Here is a 25,873-nt window from a genome sequence, read left to right as displayed (position 1 = left end):
TGTGACTCTTTTTCTGGCTGGTTTACTGGGCTGGTCTTGGACTTCTGATCCTCCTACCTCAGCCTCCTGAGTGTGGGGTGACAGGTGTGAGCCAACGATACCCAACCTGAATCCATCTTCTGTGTGCTCTGAGCAACACACTTGTACATACTCCTGCCTCCTGGTCAATTCGCCCCAAAGCTCTCACAGAGAAGATGCTGGCTATATGCTTAAACCTCCAGAACTGTGAGCTAAATAAACTTCTTTTGGTTATAAAGTACTCAGCCTCAAATATTTTAATAAAACAACAGAAACAAGACTGATACATCGACATTGTTTGCCATTCTCCTATTTTAAATACTTTAGGGAAGTTCTCTTAGCATCTCTGAACTTTAGCGTTCTCACTGCCTCACTGTTTGAAGGGAGATGAAGCTACATTATCTCAAAGCGCCTTCCACATTACTTCTAGGGAAAGAGAAGAGGAAGGAAAAGAAAAGGCTGGGAGGAAAGAAGGAACAGAAGGGAGGAGAGACTTGTGAGCATTGTTTATGGCTCTCCTGTTGTACAGTTACTGTGACTAATCACATCCTCCTTTGAAATCACTTCTGCATCATGGTCTGCAAATATTTTCTTTGTCGTTTGAGAGAATTATAAGGATCTGTGTGTAAAGAAGGATATTTAAAGCCGGGCGTGGTGGTGCACGCCTTTAGTCCCAGCACTCAGGAGGCAGAGGCAAGACGGATCTCTGTGAGTTCAAGGCCAGCCTGGTCTACATATTGAGTTCCAGGACAGCTGGGGCTACAGGGAGACCCTGTCTCAAAATGACAAAAAAGAAAAAAAAAGTCTATTTAAGCTATTTAAGGGAGATGTACTTCCAAACAACTTATATGGTTCAATTCTTATCTTTCAAATACAAAATGCCACAAAAGTGCTGTCAGTCTAAGCCGTTTACATCCTTTAAAAGAGTGACTATCAAACCACCAACAGGCACAGTCGTACATATGCACATGATTTTTTTTATAGAGTCTCCAAATATTATCAATTTGAATCTACAAGATAGAGGAATTGAAAACCGATCACCAAACACAAAACAGCTCTTTGGAAAGATGCCTATGGCTATTACCTAAGAGTCACACACATTAGCCTACCTATCTGGGGATTATAGGCCTGGCGATTTCCCCAGGAAAAGGCTCAGGAGCCAGCTCAGAGTGAGAATAACAGGCTCGATTTTTGATTGTCAAAAGCAGTTGCCCAAAGACAACAATAATTTTCAGTTGTTTACAAAATATGAGAAGAGACATGTGCCTCTCATTGGTCTTCCCATCATACCTACACACAAAAATCACCCACCTCATATGAAAATCACATATCACACATGCAACTCACATAACATACATGATAATTTCATATCTCACATGAAAACCACACATCACACACCCAAACCACACAACAATACAAATCATAATCACTTATGACAATCTCATATCTCACATGCAAATCACACATCACACATGCACACATGTACACACATACATGTACACACATCACACACATGCATATCACATTGTCTTCACCATCATTAATCTATGTTCTAAAAATTTAAAAAGCTAGAAATAAACTTAATCCTGGAGAAATAACAACCAACAGAATTTGTTTTAACTCAAAGAGCAACAGGATTTATTGACCAAATTAAACACAGTAGTTAAAATGGCAGTATTGTATTTCCATTGTAAGATGGTGAACAAAGCAAGAAAAGTGCTGTCAGTCCAAGCTGCTTACATCCTTTAAACGGGGCTATCAAAACCAGCAACATGCACAGTCGTACATATGCACAAAGTGGAATTATATCAACAAATATACAAAATACCCAAAATAACAATATTTACAGGTTTAAAAATATAAACATTGATTTATCTATCCCATCAAACCATTGGAATGGTAAAGGAGCAGAGACCTATTGCCGTTTAGAATTGTTCTTTAAAGCAGATTTGGAAAACATAGAGTTCACTCTAGGAAACAAATTTTTGATGTTTTGGGGGAGTTTAACATTCTATTATAAAAATAATATCTATAAACCTACTAACAGTTTTCCTCCTGTGCACAAAAATAATGCAGCCAAAACTTGTCCTCAAAGACAAGCTTGACTGTCAGGAAATTTATAGAGAAATGGAGCTTCTCACTTGGCTTTTCTTTGTCACTGTTGTTGAACAACCTTCAGTTCCTTATATTACACTGAGCACCTGCAAATGAATCACACGGGTGACACCTGACACTCACGAGGGGCCTGGCAAGTCACTGGTGACAAATGAAAACCACAGGACTTTAACATCAAAGCCATTCTCCCATATATTCTTGATAAATTTACCACTATCAATCAGATCATCTGTGTTCAGCTAAATTTATCTTGGAAGCAATAAAAACATTCGATAGTTCTTTATTAGACATTTGAGAAGGTTCATTAATTCTGCTTGGCTACCAAGGCCATCCCCCAGCCCGCCAGTGACACGTACATGTGTTAGGTCACATACATTTTAGTATTTCTACTTTAGGTTATTAAATGACCCCAATCTGAAAATGTCTGAGAAAGTTTAATGTGTCTCAAAGAACCAAGAACCAAGGCTTCATGTATATTCTCACACAGAACAGAAACTTAATTATTAAACAATTTCAAAAAAATCCTCCAAGTTTTCAAGTCAGTCAGGTAAGGGCTAGCATTGAATTCTCCCATTGTGCCTCATCACAGTTGGCCTAAAATTCAGGGATAAAAGCTGACCAAAAGTAAGTAGTAAATATCATAGTAAAATAATCTTGTTAGTTGTGATAGTGATGTAATTTCAAGCTGATTTTCCCTGAATACTGAGGAAGGCATCTTACTAAGATTAGAGGGAAAGGAAGCAAGACAGCAGCCTGATGGATTCCCCAGTGAAATTGCATTGCTGAAATATTATTGGTAAAACAGCAATAAGATTAAATAATCTATATGTGCACCCTAAAATAACTGGGGGATATGTTGACTGACCCAAGTAAGTAAGAAAACACCTGCTTGCCCCTGAATCAACCTTTTAAACGTATACGTGATGTAGATTTTTTTTTAATTTATTATTTATTTTTTAATTTTATGTGTATGCGTGTATTGCCTGCATATAGGTAAGTGTACCCTTGTTGTGCAATGCCTGAGGAGGTCAGAAGAGGCTGTCGGGTCCCCTGGGACTGGTGTTACCGACAGCCATTAGCTGCCATGTGGGTGCTGGGATTCGAACCCAGGTCCTCTGCAAGAATAACCAGTGTTCCCAACTGCTGAGCCATCTTTCCAGCCCTGTAATGTAGATTTTTATGAAGGCTATCAATGGCTGTTTTAAAATAAAGTTCTGTTTTAAAAATAGTCATCATTTTAGTAATATCTGCCACTGTAAAAACTGAATTTGATTCTTATAGTTAAGAACTTAAAACAGTTTCTTACTTAAAACAAGTAATTCAAATAGTGAGCTTTATGGCTGAAGAAAGATCTCTAATAAAATATGAGCTATGCCTGGTGTGGTAGCACACGCCTTTAATCCCAGCACTCAGGAGGCAGAGGCAGGCAGATCTCTATGAGATCAAGGGCAGCCTGGTCTACATAATGAGTTCCAGGCCAACTGTGATTACATAATGAGACTTTGTCTAAAAAAATAAATTAGTAGTATTTTTAAAAACACAAAAAACAAAAACCTTGAGCTATGGAGTCAGATTTCTGACTCAAGTGCTGCCCCTGTCACTACATGGATGTCATTGGCTAAAATGACTTTAAACCTTTCCAAGCATCATTTTCTTGCTCTGGGGAATGGATCCAACACAAACCTTACATGTTTCTTATGAACAGAAAAGATAATTGTGTAAAACAAAACATGGAGCATTAGTCCCAAAACTATACAAAACACAGCCTATGTGAGTTACTGCAATTAACTATAAAATCACCTTCATGGTCATTGGCAATGGAATGCATTCAGTAACTGTCAGTTAAGTGAACAGAAGCCAGGATCTCAGAGCCACAGAAGGAAGGTAGGATGGATGGCTTGTGATGGAAGATACTTGCGTCTGGAGTTCAGAGTTGGACCAGGGCAAAGGGTAACTCAGCCAGTCTCATTTACACAGACACCAGACAAGTGATGCTGATGATGAGAAATTGGAGTCTTGTGCGCTGCTGGCCGGGGTGTAAAATGGTATGAAAGTTTCTCAAAACCTTAAAATTACTACATGGTTCAGGGATTCTGCTTTGGAGTATTTATCTGAAAGTATTGAAGTCAGGATCTTGAAAAGAAATTTCCATTCCCATGTACACAGGGGCATTATTCACAGTAACCAAGATGTAGAAACATGTCTGCTAACCCATGACTGGATATTTTTTTTTTATATAGCACAGTGGAATACTAGTCAGCTGCCAAAAAGAAAGAAACCCTGAATGTATAACAATATGGATAGATCAGGAAGATGTGCTCAGTGAAATAAGACTGTCACACAAGGACAAGTACTGCCTGGTCCCTCTTCTATGAGTTATCTACAATAGTCCAACTAATAGAATCAAAGAGCAGGATGGTGGTTGCCAGGGGCTGAGGGAGGTCATGGGAAGTCGATGATAAATGAGTAATAAAGTTTCCTTTACCCCAGGATGAATAAATTCTAGAGGTCTGCTGTAAGCAGTGTGTCTATAGTGAACAATACCGTATTGTACATTTAAAAATTGAAGAGGGCAGACCTCACGTCGAATGTTCTTACTACAATGAAAATAGAGCACCCAGAGCAAGGCCAGTCTAGGCTTATGGTAGAAAAACAAGTGAAGCGTGTCTGGAATGGCCAAAATCCGATCAGGGAAGAAGTGTTGCCATGACAACAGAAGAGAGGAGACTTTGTACTTTCCATGTTAATCCCTGGAAGGAGAGGTTTCTCCTAAGAGAAGGAAGCAGTCTGTTTGCCCATGAGCACAGGGGACTACATAGGGCAGCCGAGTGACTGGAAGTGTGTCCCCTTAGACACAAAGCTAATTTCAGCAGCTTAGACACAGGTTAGCTTTTCCTGTTAAAAGTGCTGTTAATGGCTTCAGGAGTTCTTAGCTCTTGTGTTACCACAGGGCACTAAGCAATTAATAGCCTTGCCGCAGAGGCTAGGGGAAAAGGGAGGCACAGAAAGAGACAGAAGCAGAGAGAGGCAGAGATGGAGGGTTAGGAAGAACAGAAAGTCTGAATTAAAGATGTCCTAAGAGGAGAGAGAATTACCTCCCCCAATGCCTTCAAATACTTGCTGAGCCCCCAGCAGTGCCAGAGCATAGGAAGTGTGGGGCAATGGATCTGTGGCTTCATTCACTCCATTCAGCTCTACCATACAAACTAAAAGCAATGCATACAGATGCAAAAAATAGTAAGATAAAATATGTCAAATAAAAGTGTTTTAATGAATATTAAGAAAATCCAACAATAGCACAGCTACATGGAAGCCCCAAACCGATTTATCATCATCATCATCATCATCATCATCATCATCATTATTAGATACAGTACATGTTCCAGAAATGTATGCTGCACTGAATTCAAGCCCGTATCATAAAAGCTGCTGTTGTCAGCTGGGAGCTTTCATGACATTTACTCTTCCCTGGTTCAGTTCAGGAAGGAACTCCTTTCTAGTAGCTCCAATCTGAAACACCTTTTGACAGTATTATCTGCAGGTGAGCTAATCAGTTTCCTTCTAAGCTGCTATTGTTGCAACAAACTGTCTCCTTTGAACCATCACCCCAGGAGAAGCACTCTAGGACAGTCAGCCAGGAAAGGGCAGGAGAGTAGGGCTGGGTGATAACTCTGAGGGAGAACTATGCTTCACACACTGAAATTCCCCTTCCACCATGCAGTGTCTAAGGTACACTCTGCCTAAGCTCCCACTGGTCTTACACTACTTCATAAGTATTTTTTGTGTATGTAATATGTGTAGAAATAAAATTTCTAAGGTTGAGTTCACACAAATCACCCAGTCATTTCTTGGTCTGCTGGGGATGGGAAACAGGGTTAACTGAAGTTAACTGAGGTATTTGGGTTTTTCTTATTTCATCCAGAACTTTCTAAGTGGTCATCCTGGTGGCAAGGAGAGGCAGCTGGAAAATCCTTGAATTAATTTCTTAGCACCGAGGAGGGAGGCAGAGTGCATGCAACTGCTAGAGCACACCTCAGCTGGGGCTAAGTACGGCAAGCTGAGTCCAAATGTTCCCAACTCAAGACACATTTCAAATCACTGGAAACCAGAAGGAATAAAACATGCTAACAAGGGTCCAGACTGACTAACAACATGGGAAGTGTGAGGGCTGCAAGCGCCTAAGATGAACACAAAGGACCTCCTGACACAACAGGAAGAGCCCACCTCAAGCTAATCACAGGTGGGAAAGTGAAGACTCTTAGAAAGTTTAAAGAGTTTGTAACACTTTTAACACCCGATGTGGCCTTTAGACCTTAACCATTGAGTCAGCAAAGGGCTATTTGCATATTCATTTCAATGAATGAAAAACTGGAGTGAATAAGTCCTTTAAATTGGGCAGGGCATTATCTTCATAGATTAAACACTGACTATATACTTGTATTAAAGTAGGCAGATAATGTTTGTACAAAATGTAGCTCAAAGAAGTCCTGATGGTCTGCATTCCATTATTGTAAGGAGTAGTAATAAAAAATTATTTCCTCTTGTGATTATTTGAAATGCTGTAGTAAATGAAATGTCCCCCTGGTGCCAGTGGGAGAATAAGGCCTCCAGGAGCCATAAGGCAAGACTAACGCCTGTGATGTAGACATTAAAGTCCAGCTGTCTTTGTGCAGAACCATTAAACTGACAAATCACAGCCCAAAACCCAATTTGGCTTTCCCCCCATAATTCTGGGCAGCTCTTTGATGAAAGGATGTTAACCCACTGAGTATCTTAGAATCATATTTATCAGAAAAAACCTTATCTAATCCTTTTCTCAAAAAATCAGCAAAGATGGGCCTATACATCCTTACTAGGCTATTACAGAATGTGGCATGTAAGTCTAGAAATTTCTTACAATCTCTGGGGACACAAATGAGGCAAAGTAGCCCTTGTCATAAGAAAACAACTCATCCTTTTCTGTGGTTGGAAAAGACCATCATCCCACCTGCACATGACCAAGGACATGCGACTAGTGGCAATATCCTTCACTTGACTGGTAGGGGTGCAGTTCTTAAAGGTATAGGGTAAAAAACAAAATCAGGAAAAAGCATGGGGAAAAGAATTTTTTTAAAGAAAATATTTTACCTTTATAACTGGCTAATCGACAGGGGAAATTTCAGTAAATCTTGCTAACATTTTCCTTCACTAACAATGAGAGGACGGTGTAGTGTGAGTGTAGAAATAAGCTCCCAAACTGTGAAAGCCAAAACAGTTGCTTCTGCTGCTTCAGAAACCAACTCATTATTCCCAAAGTGTCTGAATCCATTCCTCAGGTAGTCTAGCTTTCCTGTACAGTTGAATGAATGAGAGAACAAAGCCCTGCCCAGGAGTTGTGCAAAGGATGGCATGATCTGCAGGAAAAAAGTGCAAGAAAGTTCCTTTGTTTTATTGCTAGAAATAAAATGTATGTTCTCTCCAATTCTGGAGGAAAATGAATGCATTTTGAGACTGAATATGTCTATAAATATTAATCAAATTTGAAGTCTTCTCAAGGACAGAAATAATTTTCAAAATATTGTCAAACCTAAATGGTTTTGAGGTGCCTTTTGTCTGCTGGTTCGCGTCCAGATGAATGCTTGAGCTTGCAGGAGATGCCTGTGTGAATTCTGATAATGGTTCAAAGTGCTTAGGGCTAGGACTGCAGGAGGGCCTCAACCATAGACGTAAGGGAATTTAAAATTAAAATGGTACTTTGAAATAACATTAAGGATCTGAGGCAGCACAATAAAAGCCAGTAATGTGACTGAGAAAGGAATGCAGCCAACATCTGCCCCCCTTCTAAGGGAACGGCTACAGATTTAAAATGGGGAACAAGCTCCTTTATGCTTTATCAATTTTCCTTTGATGGTCAATTATTTTTACTTTCTTCATACTATTAAAATAAGTTTTCATATATTTAACTTGCCTTATTCTTTTTCCTTTACAAAATAGAAATAAAAAGTTAAACACAAAATAGTCCATTTCTTAATAATCTCTCTGGAGTTCCAGTGTTCACGTCATTCACACATGTGCAGTTTCTCTGGAATAAGTACCGTTTTCCTGATGTGATGCATCACCTCCCAGGATAAGTTCTGGCTCTTTGAATTCAGTGTACTGAAGTGCATTTCAAAACACTTATCAGTTTAATCACCAGACACTAACAGCATTCTAGGAACCGCTTCACTTTATCATTCAAACTACCAAGGCATAAAAGTTTCAGCTGAAACATTAGAACGCACATATATAGTTAAACCACTTCTCAAAAAAATTTTAGTACAATGTTTATGATATGTAAGCTTGCCAGTATCATATGAGGAACACACCCGTTTCAGCCATAAGTTTATACTACAAAAGGCAAATGATATTTTCAAAAACTATTTTTCTGTGTGTGTGTGTGTGCGTGTGTGTATGAGGTGTTCATTTTGTACTTCCTGACATTGGGGAATGGTTAGATTCAATATTTTATAATAGAAATCTGTGACTTGGGGTGAGAAATAAACTCTTAACAAAGACCAGGCAAAACCATTGTTCAGGGGCATCACTTATTATATATAATGAGGCGCAGAGAACCCCTGTGAATCCAAACCAGCATTGCTCCATTACAGCACATAAAGAACCTCAATGGTTTGTGGACAGTCATCATACCCAGCTATCAGGCCAGATTTTAAATTCTAGGTTATTGACAGGTTGTAAAATGTTAAGTGTGGGATAAACTCAAAATATGCATTATCTACACATGAGAAGGTTGTTTACAAATGTTAAAATACTGTATAATTGGCATAGTGAAATCTTTTCCTGATCCTGATTCTTGCGCTGAGAGGGAGGGATGGATCCAAAAATTAAAACAAATTAAAAAAAAAAGACATAAACCTAATCATGAGCCTTTTATTTCTCCTCAAACAAATGTTATCTAAACCAGCCAAACTAAAACTTTCCTTTGTTTTTGTAGTGATAGATCTTTACCTATTTGCATATCTGCCAACTCAAACTTGGGAAGTTTTCTGCCAATCAGTGATCCCTCTACTCTTCAAAGCTGTTTGGCTCTTTGAGCTTTGCAGGTGTTTTCCACACTGTGATACAGCAGAGGGTCTCTTTTTTTACCCCCCGGATAGAGAGGCAAGTGTCCTCTGTTCTTCATCCTCAAGGCCCTCTTGACTCTAGAACAGCCCAATATCCTGGTGTGATTTTTAGTTAGGTTTGATTAAATCTTATTTTCTGCAAAGGCAAGGAAAGGTGACTTCTGAGTGTTCAGTGCATTAAAGACAAAAAAGAAAAAACAAAACAGTTTTTTAAAAGGTTAAAAAAAAGTGCTTGAAAATAATTCTTGGGAACTTATCTTGTGAGGGAACTCCAGGTCTTAGCACCCCCTCTCCAGGGTATCCTTCTCCTCCTGTCTTCCAGCAAAGACTTCTAGGCCTGATGGGAGAAGGATGGGTCCTAAATTACTCCTTTAGGGGAAGCAAGCTTCCCTTAGCGGTTTCCAGGGAAAAGTTGTATTCCTTAAGGTAAGGCCCATCTACCTCAGCTTTGGAGAGCTCACAACTTTTTGGCACTGTCGTGGCACGCTGCTGCTGCCCGAAGAGTGGTCCCAGCCAAGCCCCGGTTGCTGACCCTGCGGACCAACACTTTGGAGACCGGGATTTTTGTTCTGGGCAGCTCACTCCTGGCTGGTTGCTGGTGCACAACGGGATGACTGGACGGAAGGTTGGTGAGATGCTTGATGCTAATGGGGATTTTAGAGTCCTTCAGCAAGCTGCCTGGTGTGCGCAGTGGACAGGTGATGGTGCCTGGAGACACCGGCTTTAGCCGGGACAAGCAGGGTGTGTCCTCGGTGGCAGGAAGGGCAGCTGGGCTTCCATCAGGCTCAGCATAGAGATCGTAGAGAGCATCACCACTGTCGCTGTCCCGGGGGATGACTGCCTTCTTGACGCCGCTGGCGCTATCTTCCTCTGGGCCAGGAGTGGTAGAGTCCCAGTAGCCCTCGTCGCTGTTGGGGATGCCTTCTTGGGGCTCCTTCTCCGGGTGTTTGGGTTCCTCTTTCGGATGGAGCTCGATGGGGATCCTGTGGAGCCTCCTGCGCTTGACTGAGGACACGTCCTTGGCCACTTCAGCACACCTGGCATCTTTGGAGGTCTCAGGTGCCACCTTGGTGTCCAGGGTGCTGGCAGCCTTCACCGCTCCCTCCTGGGGCCCTTGTCCTTGGTCCTCAATCTGGGAAAGCATGTCCCAGAATTCCTGGAGATAGGTGTCGTCCACCTCATCCGGGCTGGCCATCTCCTCCCCTCCTCCTTGGTAGGCCACCATGCTGGGGTTCTTTTTAGAGACAACTGGCTTGCCTGGCCTGGGGGCATGCTGGTCACAGCTGGGCCCTGCCTCTTCTTCTTGGTCTGCAATAATATCTCCACATCCTGTAAGAGAGTCAAAGCTTTTCAGTGAAGTCACGTCAGAAAACATCAAACAAATACGATCTGCCGATGGGTCTGAGGGTGGATCAACAGAGGAAGGGTCAGGGACGGCAGACGCCCGGCCGCTGCCACCTTCCGAGTCGACAAGCGGGATGGTCTTTATCGGAACGTCACCTGTCCTGGACGCATCCTCGGCCGTGTGGACCTCGCCAGCTCCCGACTCGAGGGCTGCCCGGGGCTTCTCGGCGCGCCGAAGCCCCTGCGCATCCTCTCCCCGGGCGCTGGGGTCGCCAGGCCCGGCTGGGCTCGCGGCCTGGAGGCAGGGCTGCGCCGGGGAGGGCGCCTTCTGTCCCCCTGCGGGCTCACCTGCTGCGTGCGGCGGGGCGTCCCGGCCCGTCTCCGGCTGGCGAGCGGCTCGGGGCGGCTCCTCCTTGACACACTCCAGGCTGGCGGTGAGCGAGCCGGGCAGGATGAGGCTACCGGGGCCGGTGGCGCGCGCCTTCTCCGCGTCCTTGCCGCGCTTGTCCCTCTTGTGCCAGCGCATGCTGCTGAAGATCCCTTTCAGCCCCCTCTTTTGTTTGCCTCCAGCCTTGCCGGCCTCTCCGGGGTCTGCCTTGCCGGTCTCCGATCGCCCGTTCTTCTTCAGGAGGGAGAAGAAACTGTAGGACTTGGCCACCGAGCTGCTGGCCAGGGAGCCCAGGCCGGGCCCCGAGGCTCTGGGGGGCCCGGGGTTCGGCCGGCCCCCGCCGCGATCACCTCCGCCAGGCGGCTCCTCCTTCTTGCTGCCCTCCAGCACCACCACCTCTGCTAATCCATCGTGCGTCCTGCTCCGCACCATTCCCGTCGGACCCGGGCTTTTCCCATCCCCTTTGTTTCTGACCCCAAAAATGCTAGGCATGGTGCCCCCCGATTTCCTCTTCTTAAATAATTTGAAAGCAGCTTTGTTAATCTTCCCCGACGGCGGCTCTGCGGCGGGCGTCTCCGGCGCGCAGTCACAATGCGAGTCCATGTCTGCAGCGAGGGCCTGCGCCCCGGCCTCCTCCTTCCTCTTGCAGACCCCCGCGGGCGCGCCGCCGCATCCGCGCCGGCTGACAGCCTCGCCGGCGCTGTTCCTGCTCGTCGCCATGGAAACCGAGCGGGATCAGCAGCTTTCGTCAGCCGTGGGCTCACGCCAGGCCACTGTCATCCGCGTTCTAAATCAACCTGAGCCGCTCTGGCTGCCGCACCGCTGCGCGGCGGCTTCTGGGGCTGCGGCGGCTGCAACGCAGATACAGGACTATCTCCCCTCCTGCCAGAGGCTTATATAATGCCCTAACCCACTCCCATCCCTCCAGGCCTGGCGCTGCATCGGGGGCTGTTCTTTCTTTCTTGTAGCAAGATCTTCTAACACAATCTCGAGATGACTGAAGAAATTAAACTCACAGTTATGGAATTCAGATCCCATCGCGTCGACACACCCACATTCAGGTTCCCTCCTTCAGTCTTGCTGTCTCTGGGAGCCCAATCTTGGATCACTCCCGCAAAATGCCCAGCAAAAGAACAATGCTGTTTCTTTGTGTTGGACTTCATACAGCCTCCTCTCTTTCCCAAGTCCTTCACATAGGGGCTAACATGTGGATACTAAGCCCAGGAGGCACCAAGCCTATATGTCCACGCCGGTGTCTGGTATGGTGCTGAGTGTGGTCTTCAGGTTGAGGCTGCATTCTCATCCCTTCGTTGTGATTCCTGTCACAGAAGCAACAGTCATCAAATACCAATTAGCAGTGCTCAGCAATGAAAGCTCAACAGGTCCCTGGGGTGGAGGCTGACTGGTCCTTTGGGACAGCCACGGTTTTTTTATCCCTAATTCCAGTGACAAGATGGTGAAGTCACAGGAGTCACTGCCCAGCCTACATTTGGTCACAATAGACTGAACTGACTGGGAACTTAGCTTGGAAGACTCAGGTTCTCTCCACAGGTGGGCCTTGAAGGTCTGGGCCTGGCCCTGTTTTGGTATTCAGGGAGATGGTGGATATTTTTGCCCCTGTCACTTCCCATCCACAGCCCTCCAACACCCCAGGGCCCACTTGCTCTCTTCCCCTATAGGACAGGAAAAGTCAGACAGGGGCCCTTGAGTGTCCAGGAGTCCCTGCAGCTGTTTAACCCAAGGTGGTCTAGAGGCAAAGAAAACCTGGTCCCAGGGAAAACTTCAGCCCAAGTCTGGGTGTCTTACCGCTCTGACTGAAGGTGACTGCTAATATTGTAACTTCTCTTAACCAAGCAGAATAGGAAGAAGTTTGGAGAAACATTATGTTTCATAATATTTAATGTTATTTCTTAAATATTACTTAATTATATGAAATATTTACATATTACAAAAAATGCCAGTTTTTCCTATTCCTTTTGTGTTTATTTGGGGGGATTTTGTTTTGCTTGGGATTTTGAGACAGGGTTCCCCCTGTAGCCCCAGCTGGCCTGGAACTCACTATGTAGACCAGACAGACTAGTCTTGACCTCACAGGGATTTGCCTGCCTCTGCCTCCCAAGTTTGTATTTATTTTTTATGTGTTACTTATTGTGAAGAAACCCCAATCCCCATCTGTTTTGGCTTAACTGCTGTTGGCCACTGAAGCATCCGTAGTCATGATATGTATTTGGTACATATTTAGGCCTTGGGGTTAACAGTGGTATGTTGCCCTTTTCTATTTATTTATTTACTTATTTATTTATTTATTTATTTATGTCTTTTTGTTGGTTGTTTTTTGACAGGGTCTCTCTAGTCACAGCCCACCTGGAAGTCATAATGTGAACCAGGGTGGCCTCGATCTTGTAGAGATCCACCTGCCTCTGCCTCCTGAGGGCTGGGATTAAAGGCGCATGCCACCACACCAGGCCCTTTTCTATTTATTTTTATGAAAAACACTTGTAAAACTGAGATTGAATCTGGATTCAAGAGAGGTTTTCACTTTGGGAATTCCAACTCTGCCGTTAACATGAACAGGATGTGAAACTGAGACCACAGGATTTTCCCAGTATTTTTTTTCAAAATGAAAAAAATCATTTAAAAATATGCTTTTTGTCTGTGTAGTAGTATGTGTCTGTGGGTGCACATTTGCCACAGAATGGGTGTGGAGGTCAGAGGATGACTTGCAGGAATCAGTTCTCTCTTTTCACCCTGTGGGTGGGAGAATTAGGTGATGGTCTGGAGGCATGCTGCCATATCAGCTGAGTATTTCTCTGGCCCTTTTCTCGGTATTCTAATTCACCGTGTGGCATGATAAAGTAGAGTCCTGTTTGCCCTGCAGAGACCAGATGTGAGGAACTATAAAGAGAAACTCATTTGTTATTTCTTCACAGCTTTTGGAGGACAGTTGGAAATCTGTCTTGGTTCTTAAACACACACACACACACACACACACACACACAAGCACACGCACACATGCGCGTGCGAGCTGGTTAGATTATGTGGGTTACTATATAAGTAACTGTGTCAGTTTGAAACTGCTTCTGACCACGACTGGGAAGAATGAAACAGTTTAGGAACCCCCCCCCCCCCGGCTTCTAGGTCCCTAAGCCTAAGAGATGGGAGAAGATGGCCTGCTTATCCAGTGGAGCCCTGTCACCTACCAAGAGGGACCAAATGTGACTGATTTACATGAGAATCCTTGAATCTCCAGGGAGAAAACTGAACAAGGACATCAGGATTGCTCTCATTCCTTTGGGACACAGACACTCAAAGACAAAGGGACAAAGCAGCCTTCAGTGTGGGGAAGGTGGCTTGGTGGCCACTCATCTGCCTGTGGAAGACGGGAGCAGGACACTCAGAACCGCGGGCAAATGCTCAGTAGGCATCAGCCAAGGTGCACTATAGAGTGAATGAAGGCCCCCCAACTTCCTTCTCGGGCCTTTGCTATGTAGTATCAAGAAAAGGAGGAGGGCTCCTTCCAAGGGATTTGTCAAAAGAACCACACAGTTTGAACAGAGGGGGACCACAAGAGAGGGTGTGAGAAGCAGTATGACCTGATGGTTAGGGCTGAGGCAGGCTGCTGGATGGCAGCCTTGGGTGGAAGGGCAGTGTTTTAAACCAAGGCAAAAATTTCTCCAGATCTGACATTGCTCTCGTGGAGCTGGAGAGATGGCTCAGCAGTTAAGAGCACTAGGTGCTCTTAAGAGGACCCAGGTTCGTTTCCCACATGGTGGTGAACAACTGTCTATAACTAGTTCTGGGGGATCCAATTCTCTCTTCTGACCTCCACGGGCATTGCACCACACGGGTGTACTTACATGCAGGCAATTCACGCATACATATAAAATTAAAATAATAAAAATAAAATTTTTTTTTAAAAGAAAATTGTTCTTCATAGAGAAGAACAGGGCAACAGCTAGGCCTGTTGGTACAGGCCTGTAATCTCAGCTAAGGCAGGAGGACTGCAAGTTGAAGGCCTGACTGGGCTATAGGGTGAGGTCAAGACCTGCCTGGGCAACTTTAATGAGACCCTGCTTCAAAACAAAAAATTTAAAAAGGAGGTATACATAGCTCAGTGCTAGAGTATCTGTCTAGTACGCACAGGGCCCTAACATCAATCCCTAGTTACCCCCTTCCCAAAGTAGAGTGGTAAACAGAGATTACATTGTACAAATGGAAGCATTTTTCCTGAAAAACAAGATAATCAAGATCATTTTCCCAGAAACACCCAGGTTTTTTGTTTGTTTTTTTTTTTACAACTTTTTTCATTCTTTCTCCCTGTTGAAGGCTCAATTTAGAGAATGTGAAAACAAAAAAGTAGAAAGGGTTAAACAGTGGGACTGAGGGAAGATATTTCAGGATCAAGCTGCTCTAAAGCAACACAATCTTGACAAACGTAAGCAGCAGACTTTGCTGGAAGACCCATGTGAGCTTTTTCTTTTTTGTGTAAGGGAAGACTTGCCATTGGATTGGAACTTTTCTCTCTGAAGGACACTCTAAACAAGAAAACAGTTGAGGGAAGCACACAGAGAGATCCTTTGAGAGGCTAGCATCATCATCGCCATCATCATTTCCTACGTGGAGTCTTCTAACCACCTGAGTCCCTGGCTCTGTCTAAGCTTACCATGTGGAATTTCTGTCTCTGGTACACTACCCAGAACACCGTGTGGAAAGGCTGACTGGGGGGGGGGGTCCCCACTCAAAGCCATTGTGTGGTTGCTGCTGTAGGACTCTGCAAGTAGTCACAGGATTTCTGACTAAGAGCTTCTGGCTTTACGTTAAACTTGCCTCAGGTTGCTAAAGGGATAATATTTAATTGAGGAGATTTGGGGAAGATTCCTGAATTAGGACTCACACTTGCCACCTGCGGTCCCCTTGACCAGTCTAGATACCATCCCAGTTAGAAATGTCCAGCCTCCTACTTTCGTCCATCCCCACCTCAGCTTCTCCTCTAAGGTGAACTCTTGAAGCAGTCATGCCAGTGAGGGTCCAAGGGTCCAACCCAAAGTCCTTGTGAAGAAAAAAGCCTCAGCTTCAACAACCTTGATCTTCACATACCATCAATTTTGTCTGCATACCGGAGGCCTGCCCTTGCCTTCACAGAGCCGGAATGCAGCTGCACTCTCCTGTGCCTTCCTTGCCTGGTTTTGAGTGAACATTTCCTAGGGAGATTAAACAAGCATCTATTCATCCCAGAATGGGCACCCAAGACAGACCACAGAAACCATTCCACTCAGGTCTAGCTTGGTGAACCAGTGAGTGCAACTGAGGTTAGCTACAGTAATAGTACAGGCAATCTATGTCTACGGCCGCTGAGGAAATGTCCCCTGTAGCAACCATTTCCACATCCTCTGGGCAGGGTGGGACCTCATGAGCCCCTCCCCTCTCATGACAGAATGTTAATGTGCTCAATCTTGTGCTTGTGTCCAGATAATTACAGCAACTGAGAATTTAAGAAGGCAGTAGCCATATCCTACCTGAGTGGCAGTGTTCCCTAACACCTGGGGAGCCAAGGCCATGCCCCCAGCTGATGGGAGGGGAGGAGAGATAAGTGAGGTGAGTCCTGAGCTACACTGAAGATCTTCTGTTTTCTGTAAGAATATTTGACTCCTGAAATTTTCCTGAATATCAACTTTCCCTGAGGATTCATAGCTGTTCTGTGTATGTGTTTGTTCAGAGAAGAAATTAATTTCTAATCAGTCACAAATAGGCAGAAAAGTCCAGTGCAACCCATAATATTCCATACTGAAGTTGGGAGGAGACAGTTTCATGCTGGCTACTGGGTCATCTGGGTCATCAGATGTCACTTGGCTCTACTCTCAGAGTTTGGTACCTGGATCCTAGGTACAAATCACCAAATAAAAACCAAGCGAGCACTTGTCTGTGATGCTGGTGGCCCTCCAAAGCATCTCTTTTGCCCTTGTTTTGTTTTGTCAGAGCCACTCTTAGAAAATATTCCATCTCAGAATGCAGGGTGGGATGGGGTCTCTTCAGCTGTCAGTACTAAAGCAAAGCCAAAAATCAGTGTAAATGAGGTCAGATAGCGGAGGGTGTGCAGACAGGACGCCAGGGCTTTGGGCACTGAGCAACAGCACAGAGGGCAGCCAAGCTCACTGCGGAAGTCATCTAATCCTAATGGATGCTAGCAAAAGGCAGTCTGAGAGGTGAGCTCACAGCTGGGAGCTGGGAAGTAAAGCCTGAGAAATGAAACATATGAGGCTAGAAGGGGTCTGTGAATGCGGCTGTGTCACAGTGGCCTGATGGTGTAAAGACTACAGAGCCTATGCCCTCACCCCTTGAGGGTACTTTAGCTCATCTTTAGGAAATTCTGCTCTGTATCCACTTCTGGACACAGAGTCAGCATTATACGGAAACTTCAGTCCAGCACACTCAGCAGACAGACAAGCATGGGCCACTCTGTGGAGCTGGGGCAGGCCCTCTGCCCAGGTTCCTCACTCTCCACCCCAGTCTCCAGCCATTGCAGCAAGGTGCTCCTCCCTGATAGTCCCTCATCACAACCCTGAGATCCTTCTGGAATCACTGGCCTCCTTTTCCAGCTATTACCACTTCTAAGAAACATAAGAAAACCCCCTTCATTAGCATGCTGCTCTGGGTTTGCCCTCGCCCCCCATCAGAAGATCCTCTGCCATGCTGGTTCTGGGGACACACGCAAGGATTCCAGGCAATGGAAGAAACTTCTGCTTTCAGGTCCCTGAGTTCATGGAAGGAAGATGTCTCCTCCCGTCTATTTCGGAGCTTACCAGAGTAGAGGGTTCAGGGAGCAGAGCCCCTCCTAAAGGCTCCTAGCTTAGTCTTCACCCTCTTTCTGTGAAGCAGGTTCACTGTGCACAGGAATGAAGGTCAGGGGGTGATTCTGAACACTCAGCCAATACTACTTACCAGTACCCATCCATTTTCACATGTATGGAGAAACAGAACTCTCACATCACCAGTTAAGTGAAGCAGCTTTATTATAGACAGAGAACAACAGAAGCCAAGGATTTAGGCTAACCGAAGACCTCAAGGCTTGGGAGAGTGGCCCAGGGCAGAAGAAGTCTTGACTTTGTGTGTCTTACATTGTCCTGAAGGTGAGCCCCCCACCCCTCAAATTGCACTCAATCCTGAGTTTTACACCCAGAGGCAAAGGGACTTGTCAGATTACAAAGCATTGCTGAACATATTGTCCTAGAATGAACAAGAACAGAGAACTATTCCAGCCAGTTCTTCCTTGCCTCAAGATGTGGTGTTCCCAGCATACCCTTCAGTCATTCTGAGAGCAAGTGTAAAGAAGTGGGGAGCTGGTTCCTGAACTATCAGGAGACATGTTCTGTACCTTTCTTCCTCTGCGGCCTCTCCCATTCCCCAAAGTCTTGAGGCCTCCATTCATCTGGACAGCAGCTAAAACTACATTCATAGCAATTACTCATTCTTTGAAACTAACTGCTTATATCAAGATCTTGACTCTTGAAGCAATGACTGTGACTTCCACAAACAAAACCCCCAAACTGTTTTTCACTCAGATATTGCTATGGACTTCAAAAATATTTGGGGGTGGGGGTAGGACTGGGGAGATTGTTCAGTGGGTAAAACACTTGCTGTGTAAGTGTGAGGACTAGAGTTTAGATCCCTAGAACCTTGTACATACCAAGTGGGTGTAGTGGCCTGCCTGTAATTTCAGTGCTTAGAAGGTAGAGTCTGAGGATCCCTGGGGCAAGCTGGCTGGCCAGGCCAGTTGTATTGGCAAGCTGTGAGTTCAAGTGAGAGACCCTGACCCAATAAATAAATTGGAGAGTGATCAAGAAAGACTCCCAACATCAACCTCAGGCTTCCACATACATGTTACACACATGCGAGCATGCACACACACACACACACACACACACACACACACACACAAACATACATAAGAGAAAGAAATATATGTATATATAGAACTCCAAAAACTAGTCTCATCTTTTGCCTGCTTCTCTGCTTACTTGCTCCAGGCTAATTTCCAGCGCTGTCCCATCACTAACCCCCAACATAGGAACACATTTGTTCTCATAGTTTATGCCCCAACAATTATGAACATATTCCCTGAATATGTCATTGCCCTCTTCTATTTTTTTTTCTTTAAAGACATGGTCTCACTGTGTAGCCCTGACTAGCCTGGAACTTGATACATAGGCCAGGCTAGCCTGGAGCTCACAGAGATCCACCAGCCTCTGAGTGTAGGGATTAAAGGCATGTGTTACCATGCCAGCTGCCCTTTGTGTGCGTATATGTACACTGCAGTTAACCTCTGGGATACATAGTCCCACCTCTACAGCTAACAAAATTATATGTTCCCCCGTGTAAGCTCTCGGACCATGATTGCCCTGCATCCCACAGAAGTCCTACAGGTTTCTGCGATATGTCAAACGTGGTGAGACCATTTTCTGTGTAATGTCAATCAACATGGTACAGGACCCACTTCCCATAAACTGATTCTGACTGTTAGAGAAAGAGTGTAATGAGAGTGAAAAGTATAGTTTCCCCATGATAGACCCACCTGGCAGCCAGAAGAACTTCTGTCAAACACTGTCGTGGGTAGCTTCAGCTGTCAACTTGACACAAACCTAGAGTCACCTGGGAAGGAGAAATCTCAAGTGCAGAATTTCCTCTATCAGATTGGCCTGTGGGCATGTCTGTGAAGCATTTTCTTGATTGTCGATTGATGTGAGAGAGCCCAGACTACTGTGGCTCTGGAGGTAAATAAAAAAGGCAGCTGAGCAAACCAAAGACAGCAAGCCAGAAAGCAACATTTTGGGTCATGGTGTTTATCACAGCAACAGAAACCAAACTAGAACAAACAGCTTAATCACTTCAGAGGCTTATGGGTCATCTCCTGGGGCCCTGATCACCACCAATCTGGTGAGTCACATGGGCGGTAAGTTACTTTGACTACTAGTCTGATATGTTATCAAACACATCCCCAAACAGCAAGAGCCAACGCAAAAGAGACCTATTTCTTACTTTCTTGGTCTACATGTGTCACCATAGCAAAATACCATAAGCTAGGTGGTTTATCAGTTTATTTCATTTATTATTAGTAGTGTCAGGGAGTAGTATGTGGAGGTCAGAGGTCAGAGGACAACTTTCAGGAGTCAGTTCTCTCCTTCCACCCTGAGACCCAGGGACCAAACTCAGTTCACAGAGCTTGCAGAGCAAGCACTTTTACCTGTTGTTCATAATGAATAGAAATGTTCTCTGTACTCTTCTGTTGGCTGAGAATTCCATTATCAAGGCACCAGCAGATGGGATTTTTTTTACCAGTATCTTCATATGGTCCTCTTCTCTTTGGCCTCTTTTATAAGGGCACTAATCCTAATCACAAGGGCTCCACCCTCATGACCTAATCACCCCACAAAGGCCATCACCTTGGAGGTTAGAATTTCAGCATATTTATTTGAGAAGTATATAAACATTAAGACCACAGCAGTCATCTACCAGTCCTAGACAGGCATTGAGGGATAGGATATGCTCTCTCCCATGTGGTCATCAGAGTCCTGGGCCTTACCAGGTTCAGTCTCATAGGGGTCTGGTTGCCATGGGCATCTAGCAAGTGGAAAGACCAAGAGATTCTAGAAGAATCATGCCCATTTTAAAAAAGCTGTGACTCACCATGTTTAGCTAAAGGCTACATAACAAGAAACAATGTCAGATAGGCAATACCTTCTTTTGAGTTGTTGGCCAGTGTGGCCAAAGGGATTCCCAGATAGTAGCCCAGCATAGAACTGGGAAAATGAACGCAGACCCCAATCTTATCTAAAGGAATATTGACAACTGATTACCGCTAGATGAGGAACAGTTGACCCTCCTAAAACAAAGACCTTCAGATAGGCTGACTAGATTCACCAGAAGGGAAAGTAGCGGGGAATGGCTGGGGGTGCCAACATCACAGCGGACAGTAGCAGGGATAACAGAGTATAAGGGATCTAGTCAGGGGAGGGAGGCTATGGGAGGGTGCCATCTGGGAAGTGGGTATATAGATGAACAAGATTGTTTGGGATGTTCTGTGTGATATACACAAAAAAAATTAACAAATCTAAAAAATGAGTTATATTTGAGGAGGAAGCATAAAAATTTACGTCATGTTAAGTAGTATAGGTGATAAACATTACCATTGAAATCTACCCAATAACTTTATATCCATACACAGGTGCCAGGGATCCTAGTGCAACCTACCATGACTAGTAATAATCAGATACATACAGATTAGAGATGCATGCACCAACATCTAAGTGTTATTAGCAAAAACAATGAGTTTTTCTGTAAGAAACAGTATATTTTAAAATGAAATGGAGATCTTTTACAAAGGTTAAAAACTCATTCAATTTTATGTCTTACAGGGTTCATACTGAGTTCAATTTTGTATAACTGTATTAATTCAACTGTGAACCTAAAAATTTTATAACCACTTTTGAAAGAGATGTATCTTTGCCCCGGTGGTGGGGGGAAGCTGTGACTCGGGGATAGTATAATCACTGCTTCCTGTATTCTGTTGGTGACAACTAATTACATGACCATACCTGGCTACAAGAAAAGGTAGGAAATATGTTCTGACCCAAGCCATAGGGAGGGAGAGAACAGATTAGAACAGATGCTAGAAGACCCTGCCACAGATCGTTTGGCTGCCAGTTATGCTGGGAAGGAGACACTCCATATCCTGAGTAGGCTTGCTTTCCTTCATTCTCTTCCCTCTACAAGAAGGTGTGGCATCTCTCAAGACCTCTGTGTTCAATCTCTACCTCCCACTGAAAGCAAGGGAAACATGAACAAATCACCTGCTTCCAATCCCAACTAAACCCTCTGACTCCATCTCTTCTTATCACTGGCTTTTAAGTGACTATAGCAAATACTTATTTATTTGTATTTATTTATTTATTTATTTATTTATTTGTTTGTTTGTTTGTTTGTTTTGAAGTTCTGAGGATCATGTCCAGGACCTTGCATGGGCTAAGAGAGCTCTATAACATCGAGATATCCTTTAACCATTTTATTGAGACAGAGTTTCATGCAGCACAGGCTGACCCCAAACTTGGTGTGTAGCTGGGAATAACCTTGAATTTCAACACTCCTGCCCCTATCATCCTGAGGTCTGGGATTACAGGCTTGCTGGGGATTGAATCCGGGGTATGCCAGGAAAGTATTCTACCAACTGAACTGTGTCACCAGCCTTACTATATAGATCACACTTCTGACATGTGAGTTCTGTTGGTAACCACTGGTGAAGTTTGATCACAATTCAGCCTATGTTATAGCTACTTTCTATTGCTGTGATTTTAAAAAGTGATATAACCAAATTGGCAAGGAAAGGGTTTATTTGGCTTATGGCTCAGTCCATCATTAAAGGAAGCCAAAGCAGGAACTCAGGGAAGGAACCTGGAGCACAGACCATGGAGGTATGCTGCTTACTGGCTTGCTCCTCTGGCCCAAGCTCAGCCTGCTTTTTTATACAACCCAGGATCACCTGCCCAGGGGGTTTCACAACCTACAGTGGGCTGGACCATCCAACATCATTCAACAATCAAGAAAATATCCCATAGACATGGCCACAGAACAATCCATGGAGGAAATTTCTCAATTGAGGTTCCCTCCACCCAGATATGTCAAGTTGACATCTAAAGCTATTCAGCACAGCATATAAACAGCCCTGAATCCTGCTCTGCAGAGATCTATTTGAGACTTGCTCTCCTGGCGCTACACATGTGGCCACCTTGGGAATGGAGCTGTACTCTTTTGTGAAGCTCATATCAGGGACTGGCCTGCTGCATGGTGGGCAACACAGGCCTGGCTCAGGAATGCCATGCCTAGCTTGGCTTTTCATGCAAGTTAGCCTTCTCCTCAGAGAAGACTATTTGGGTTCAAATAAATATAGTTAGTAACTGTACCTGACTAGGTCCCTCATACCACCCAGTTTCAGGGAAGGTCTTCATCTAATCCATTTGCTGCATGCTGGGGGCTGCTCTCAGCACAGAGGATGCCTGCCTCTGGCCAAAATGAGACACTGGCCCTGGTGAGGCCCCATATATACAATTCTCCAGTTCATTAGGATGAGGGTGCCTTTGTTCCTCCCCAGATGCTAGGTCTGTAAGGCCAGGTTCAGCAGCTTAGATGTTATTTTCTCTTTCTTGGAAAAAAATTCTGTTTCCCTCCATGATGGGCTAATCCCCAAAGAGCCAGGCTTACTACTATCCCACATTCTGACCACCTACTGGGTGTTCTTCATGGGCTTTGGTTAAGACCCTTATCCGGCTCCACTTGGTATTCATTTGTACTTGCATTGCTGTCTGCCCCAGCAAGCTTACTTTTTTCAAAAGACCAAAATCCCAGTAGATATATTCATCCCAGGATTCATCCTGGGCTTGCACTAGCAAGCTCATTAGCCAACCTAACTGTGGGCCTTTTTATTTTCTTTTTAGTTAGTAGCAAAGACAGGAATCACATGATCTGCCCCTAGCCACTCTCATTCCTGTATGTTTGAGGAGCAGTGACTCAAATTACCCCCAAGAAGCATGCTTCCTTCTTACGAGTGTCTGCTTTTATTTAGCAGAAGACTGAAGCTCCAGAAGGAAATTTCTAGGTCAGCCGTATTTCACGCTAATAAAAAGAAACTCTAGCCAAAAAGAACAGCAAAGCTATGGCTTGGGCTTCTTGGAGTGTATTGTCTGATTACCCAATTATTACCGCACAGATTAGGAAGGATTAACCCGGGAGGTTGGACAGATGGAGAACACTATTAAAATACCCCATGTGGAGCTACAGAGCGGGTAGCAGTGACCACCTGTCCCCTTTTCGTAGGTCAGTCTGTCCTCATTTAGAGCCCTGAGATCACCAGCTTTGATGCTCATGTCTAGAGAAACTGAACAGCACAGGAAGAGGCAGGGCCCGCCCTGTCTGGCCCAGCAGCTCTGCCCTCCTGGTTCACTCCCTATCTCTCGCTCTGCCCTAGACTGATGGAGTAGAGGAGCACTAGGTTAAATTACAAGGGACCTTGGGATTATCGCCCAGGGCCCTGGGGAACAGTTCTTGGAATGCTATGAGTATAGCAGACAGGGAAATTTAAACTTCAGACCTTCTCCTTCATTAACTATTAAGAAACAGCCAGTGTCCCCTTCCTTGAGTAATCAAAGGGGGCTGTGTTGCAGTTATGTAGTTGTGTTTTCAGAAGCTAGAAAGGTGATGGTGCCCCTGAGTCCTTGTGCCTTTTCATCCCCACATTTTGGGAGGCAGAGATAAGCACAGTATCATCTTGCTGAGCAGGGAGGCACAGCAGCCTGGACTACATTTCCTTCTTGACTTCATGGGCAGAATGGTACCAAAAGCAATGCATCCAATAACAGAAAAGACACAGCTGGGGCTCCTCCTCCCCAAGTCTTTTATCTTCTATGGTGCCAATGCTGACTTCATAGGGATGTGTTCAATGGCACTAATGATTAATGAGAAAACATTATGGCAAATCAAATGCATTGGGTTCTCTCGAGTAGGAATGATTTAGCCAGATGAGCACTTCTTCCTTTTATATCTAACTTTACTCAATAAAAGAGTATTGAGCACATCAAGTAACTGCTCCATCAAGACAGCCTGGGCACCATCCAAGCAGAGCCCATGCTGGGGGACTCATTGGTTCCCAAACTCTACAAACACCACCCATTCATGATTGAGTGCAACCAAAAAAGCAGACCTCACCCTCTTCAGGGGTGGCTTCCTCCATGCCCACACATTCCACTGGAAATGTTGTAGTAGAGATAAACTTTGGTAAATCTTCAGAGCTTCCCTCCTTTATTACCAGCTCTAAGTGGTATTGAGTGGTGCCTGTGAGCCAGGACTCTACTAGGGGACTGTCATATGTTCATCCCCACAGCAATCACAGAAGACTGGGCCTCCCCACTTTACAGATGAAGAAACCAGCACACAGGAGTTACATCTTTTGCCAAAGAATGAACAACTAGTAAGTGACAGAAGGGTCAGGCTCCATAGCCTCCTTCCAAAACTACCAATCTGACTATTGTAGAGCAGGGGGATTGTGAGTTTGAGGCCATCCTGGGCTACATAGCAAGTTCCAGGCCAACTTAGCTTCACAGTGAAACCCTAACTCAAAAAACAAAAGCAAGGGTTGGAGAGATGGTTCAGTAGTTAGGAGAACTGCTCTTGCAGAGGACCTAGGTTTGAGTCCCGACACTCACATGGCAGCTAACAACTGTTTGTAATTTCAGTTCCAGGGGAATCTGATACCCTCTTCTGATCTCTGCGGGCATTGCATGACATGGCTACACTTACATACATGCAGGCAATATACCCACGCACATAAAATAAAAATAAATAAATATATATATACACACATATATATATAATATATATCAAGCCAACAAAAATAAGTCACAGGGATTCAAGAAAAGGTACTTAACTCTCTTTGTACTAGACAATGGCAAGTTTATAGACCAACATGGATTCAAGACAGGTGACATTGTGGCCATCTGTGGGAAGCACCATTCACACCCTAACTGCTATGCTACCTCTCTAGAAAACAAGTGTAATACATTTCTAAATGGCACCTGTGCATATATTTGACCCAGCTCTCAAGCTTCTTGCTCTTCTGTTCAACATTTGCCTCTTCCTCAACTGTTGCTTCTGAAATATGACACCATGCTGTACCACTCCCCTAAATGCCCCAGAACAGAATGTCACACTCTTTCATATGTGTGTGTGTGTGTGTGTGTGTGTGTGTGTGTGTGTGTGTGTGTGTGTACAGAACAGAAGAACCAATATCAACTGTTATCTAGATGCTAAGAGCAAATCAGTGGGAATTTTTGGCTGCCTCATAGCAAGCACCACACAGATATGTCTT

General features: G+C 44.5%; 1 protein-coding gene across 2 annotated transcripts; it reads right to left on the bottom strand.

The window, feature by feature from the left end:
* Window positions 1-5,385: 5,385 nt before the first annotated feature.
* Amer2 (APC membrane recruitment protein 2) lies at window positions 5,386-12,475 on the bottom strand. Of its 2 annotated transcripts, XM_008824994.2 has the most exons (2): window positions 10,926-12,469; window positions 5,386-10,562 (listed from the first exon to the last, which is right to left on the bottom strand). In XM_008824994.2, exons 1-2 carry the CDS (start codon window positions 11,683-11,685, stop codon window positions 9,691-9,693), a joined length of 1,632 nt encoding a protein of 543 aa, XP_008823216.1. In that variant the 5' UTR covers window positions 11,686-12,469; the 3' UTR covers window positions 5,386-9,690. The 2 variants fall into 2 exon arrangements, with proteins under 2 accessions (XP_008823216.1, XP_008823215.1); XM_008824993.3 differs by having other exon boundaries at window positions 5,386-12,475.
* Window positions 12,476-25,873: the final 13,398 nt, after the last annotated feature.

The sequence above is a fragment of the Nannospalax galili genome, unplaced genomic scaffold (assembly GCF_000622305.1).
Source record: "Nannospalax galili isolate Female #2095 unplaced genomic scaffold, S.galili_v1.0 scaffold488, whole genome shotgun sequence".
NCBI classification, from domain to species: Eukaryota; Metazoa; Chordata; class Mammalia; order Rodentia; family Spalacidae; genus Nannospalax; species Nannospalax galili.
The sequence above is the reverse complement of the archived record's forward strand: the minus strand, read 5'-3'. Positions and strand labels throughout refer to the sequence as shown.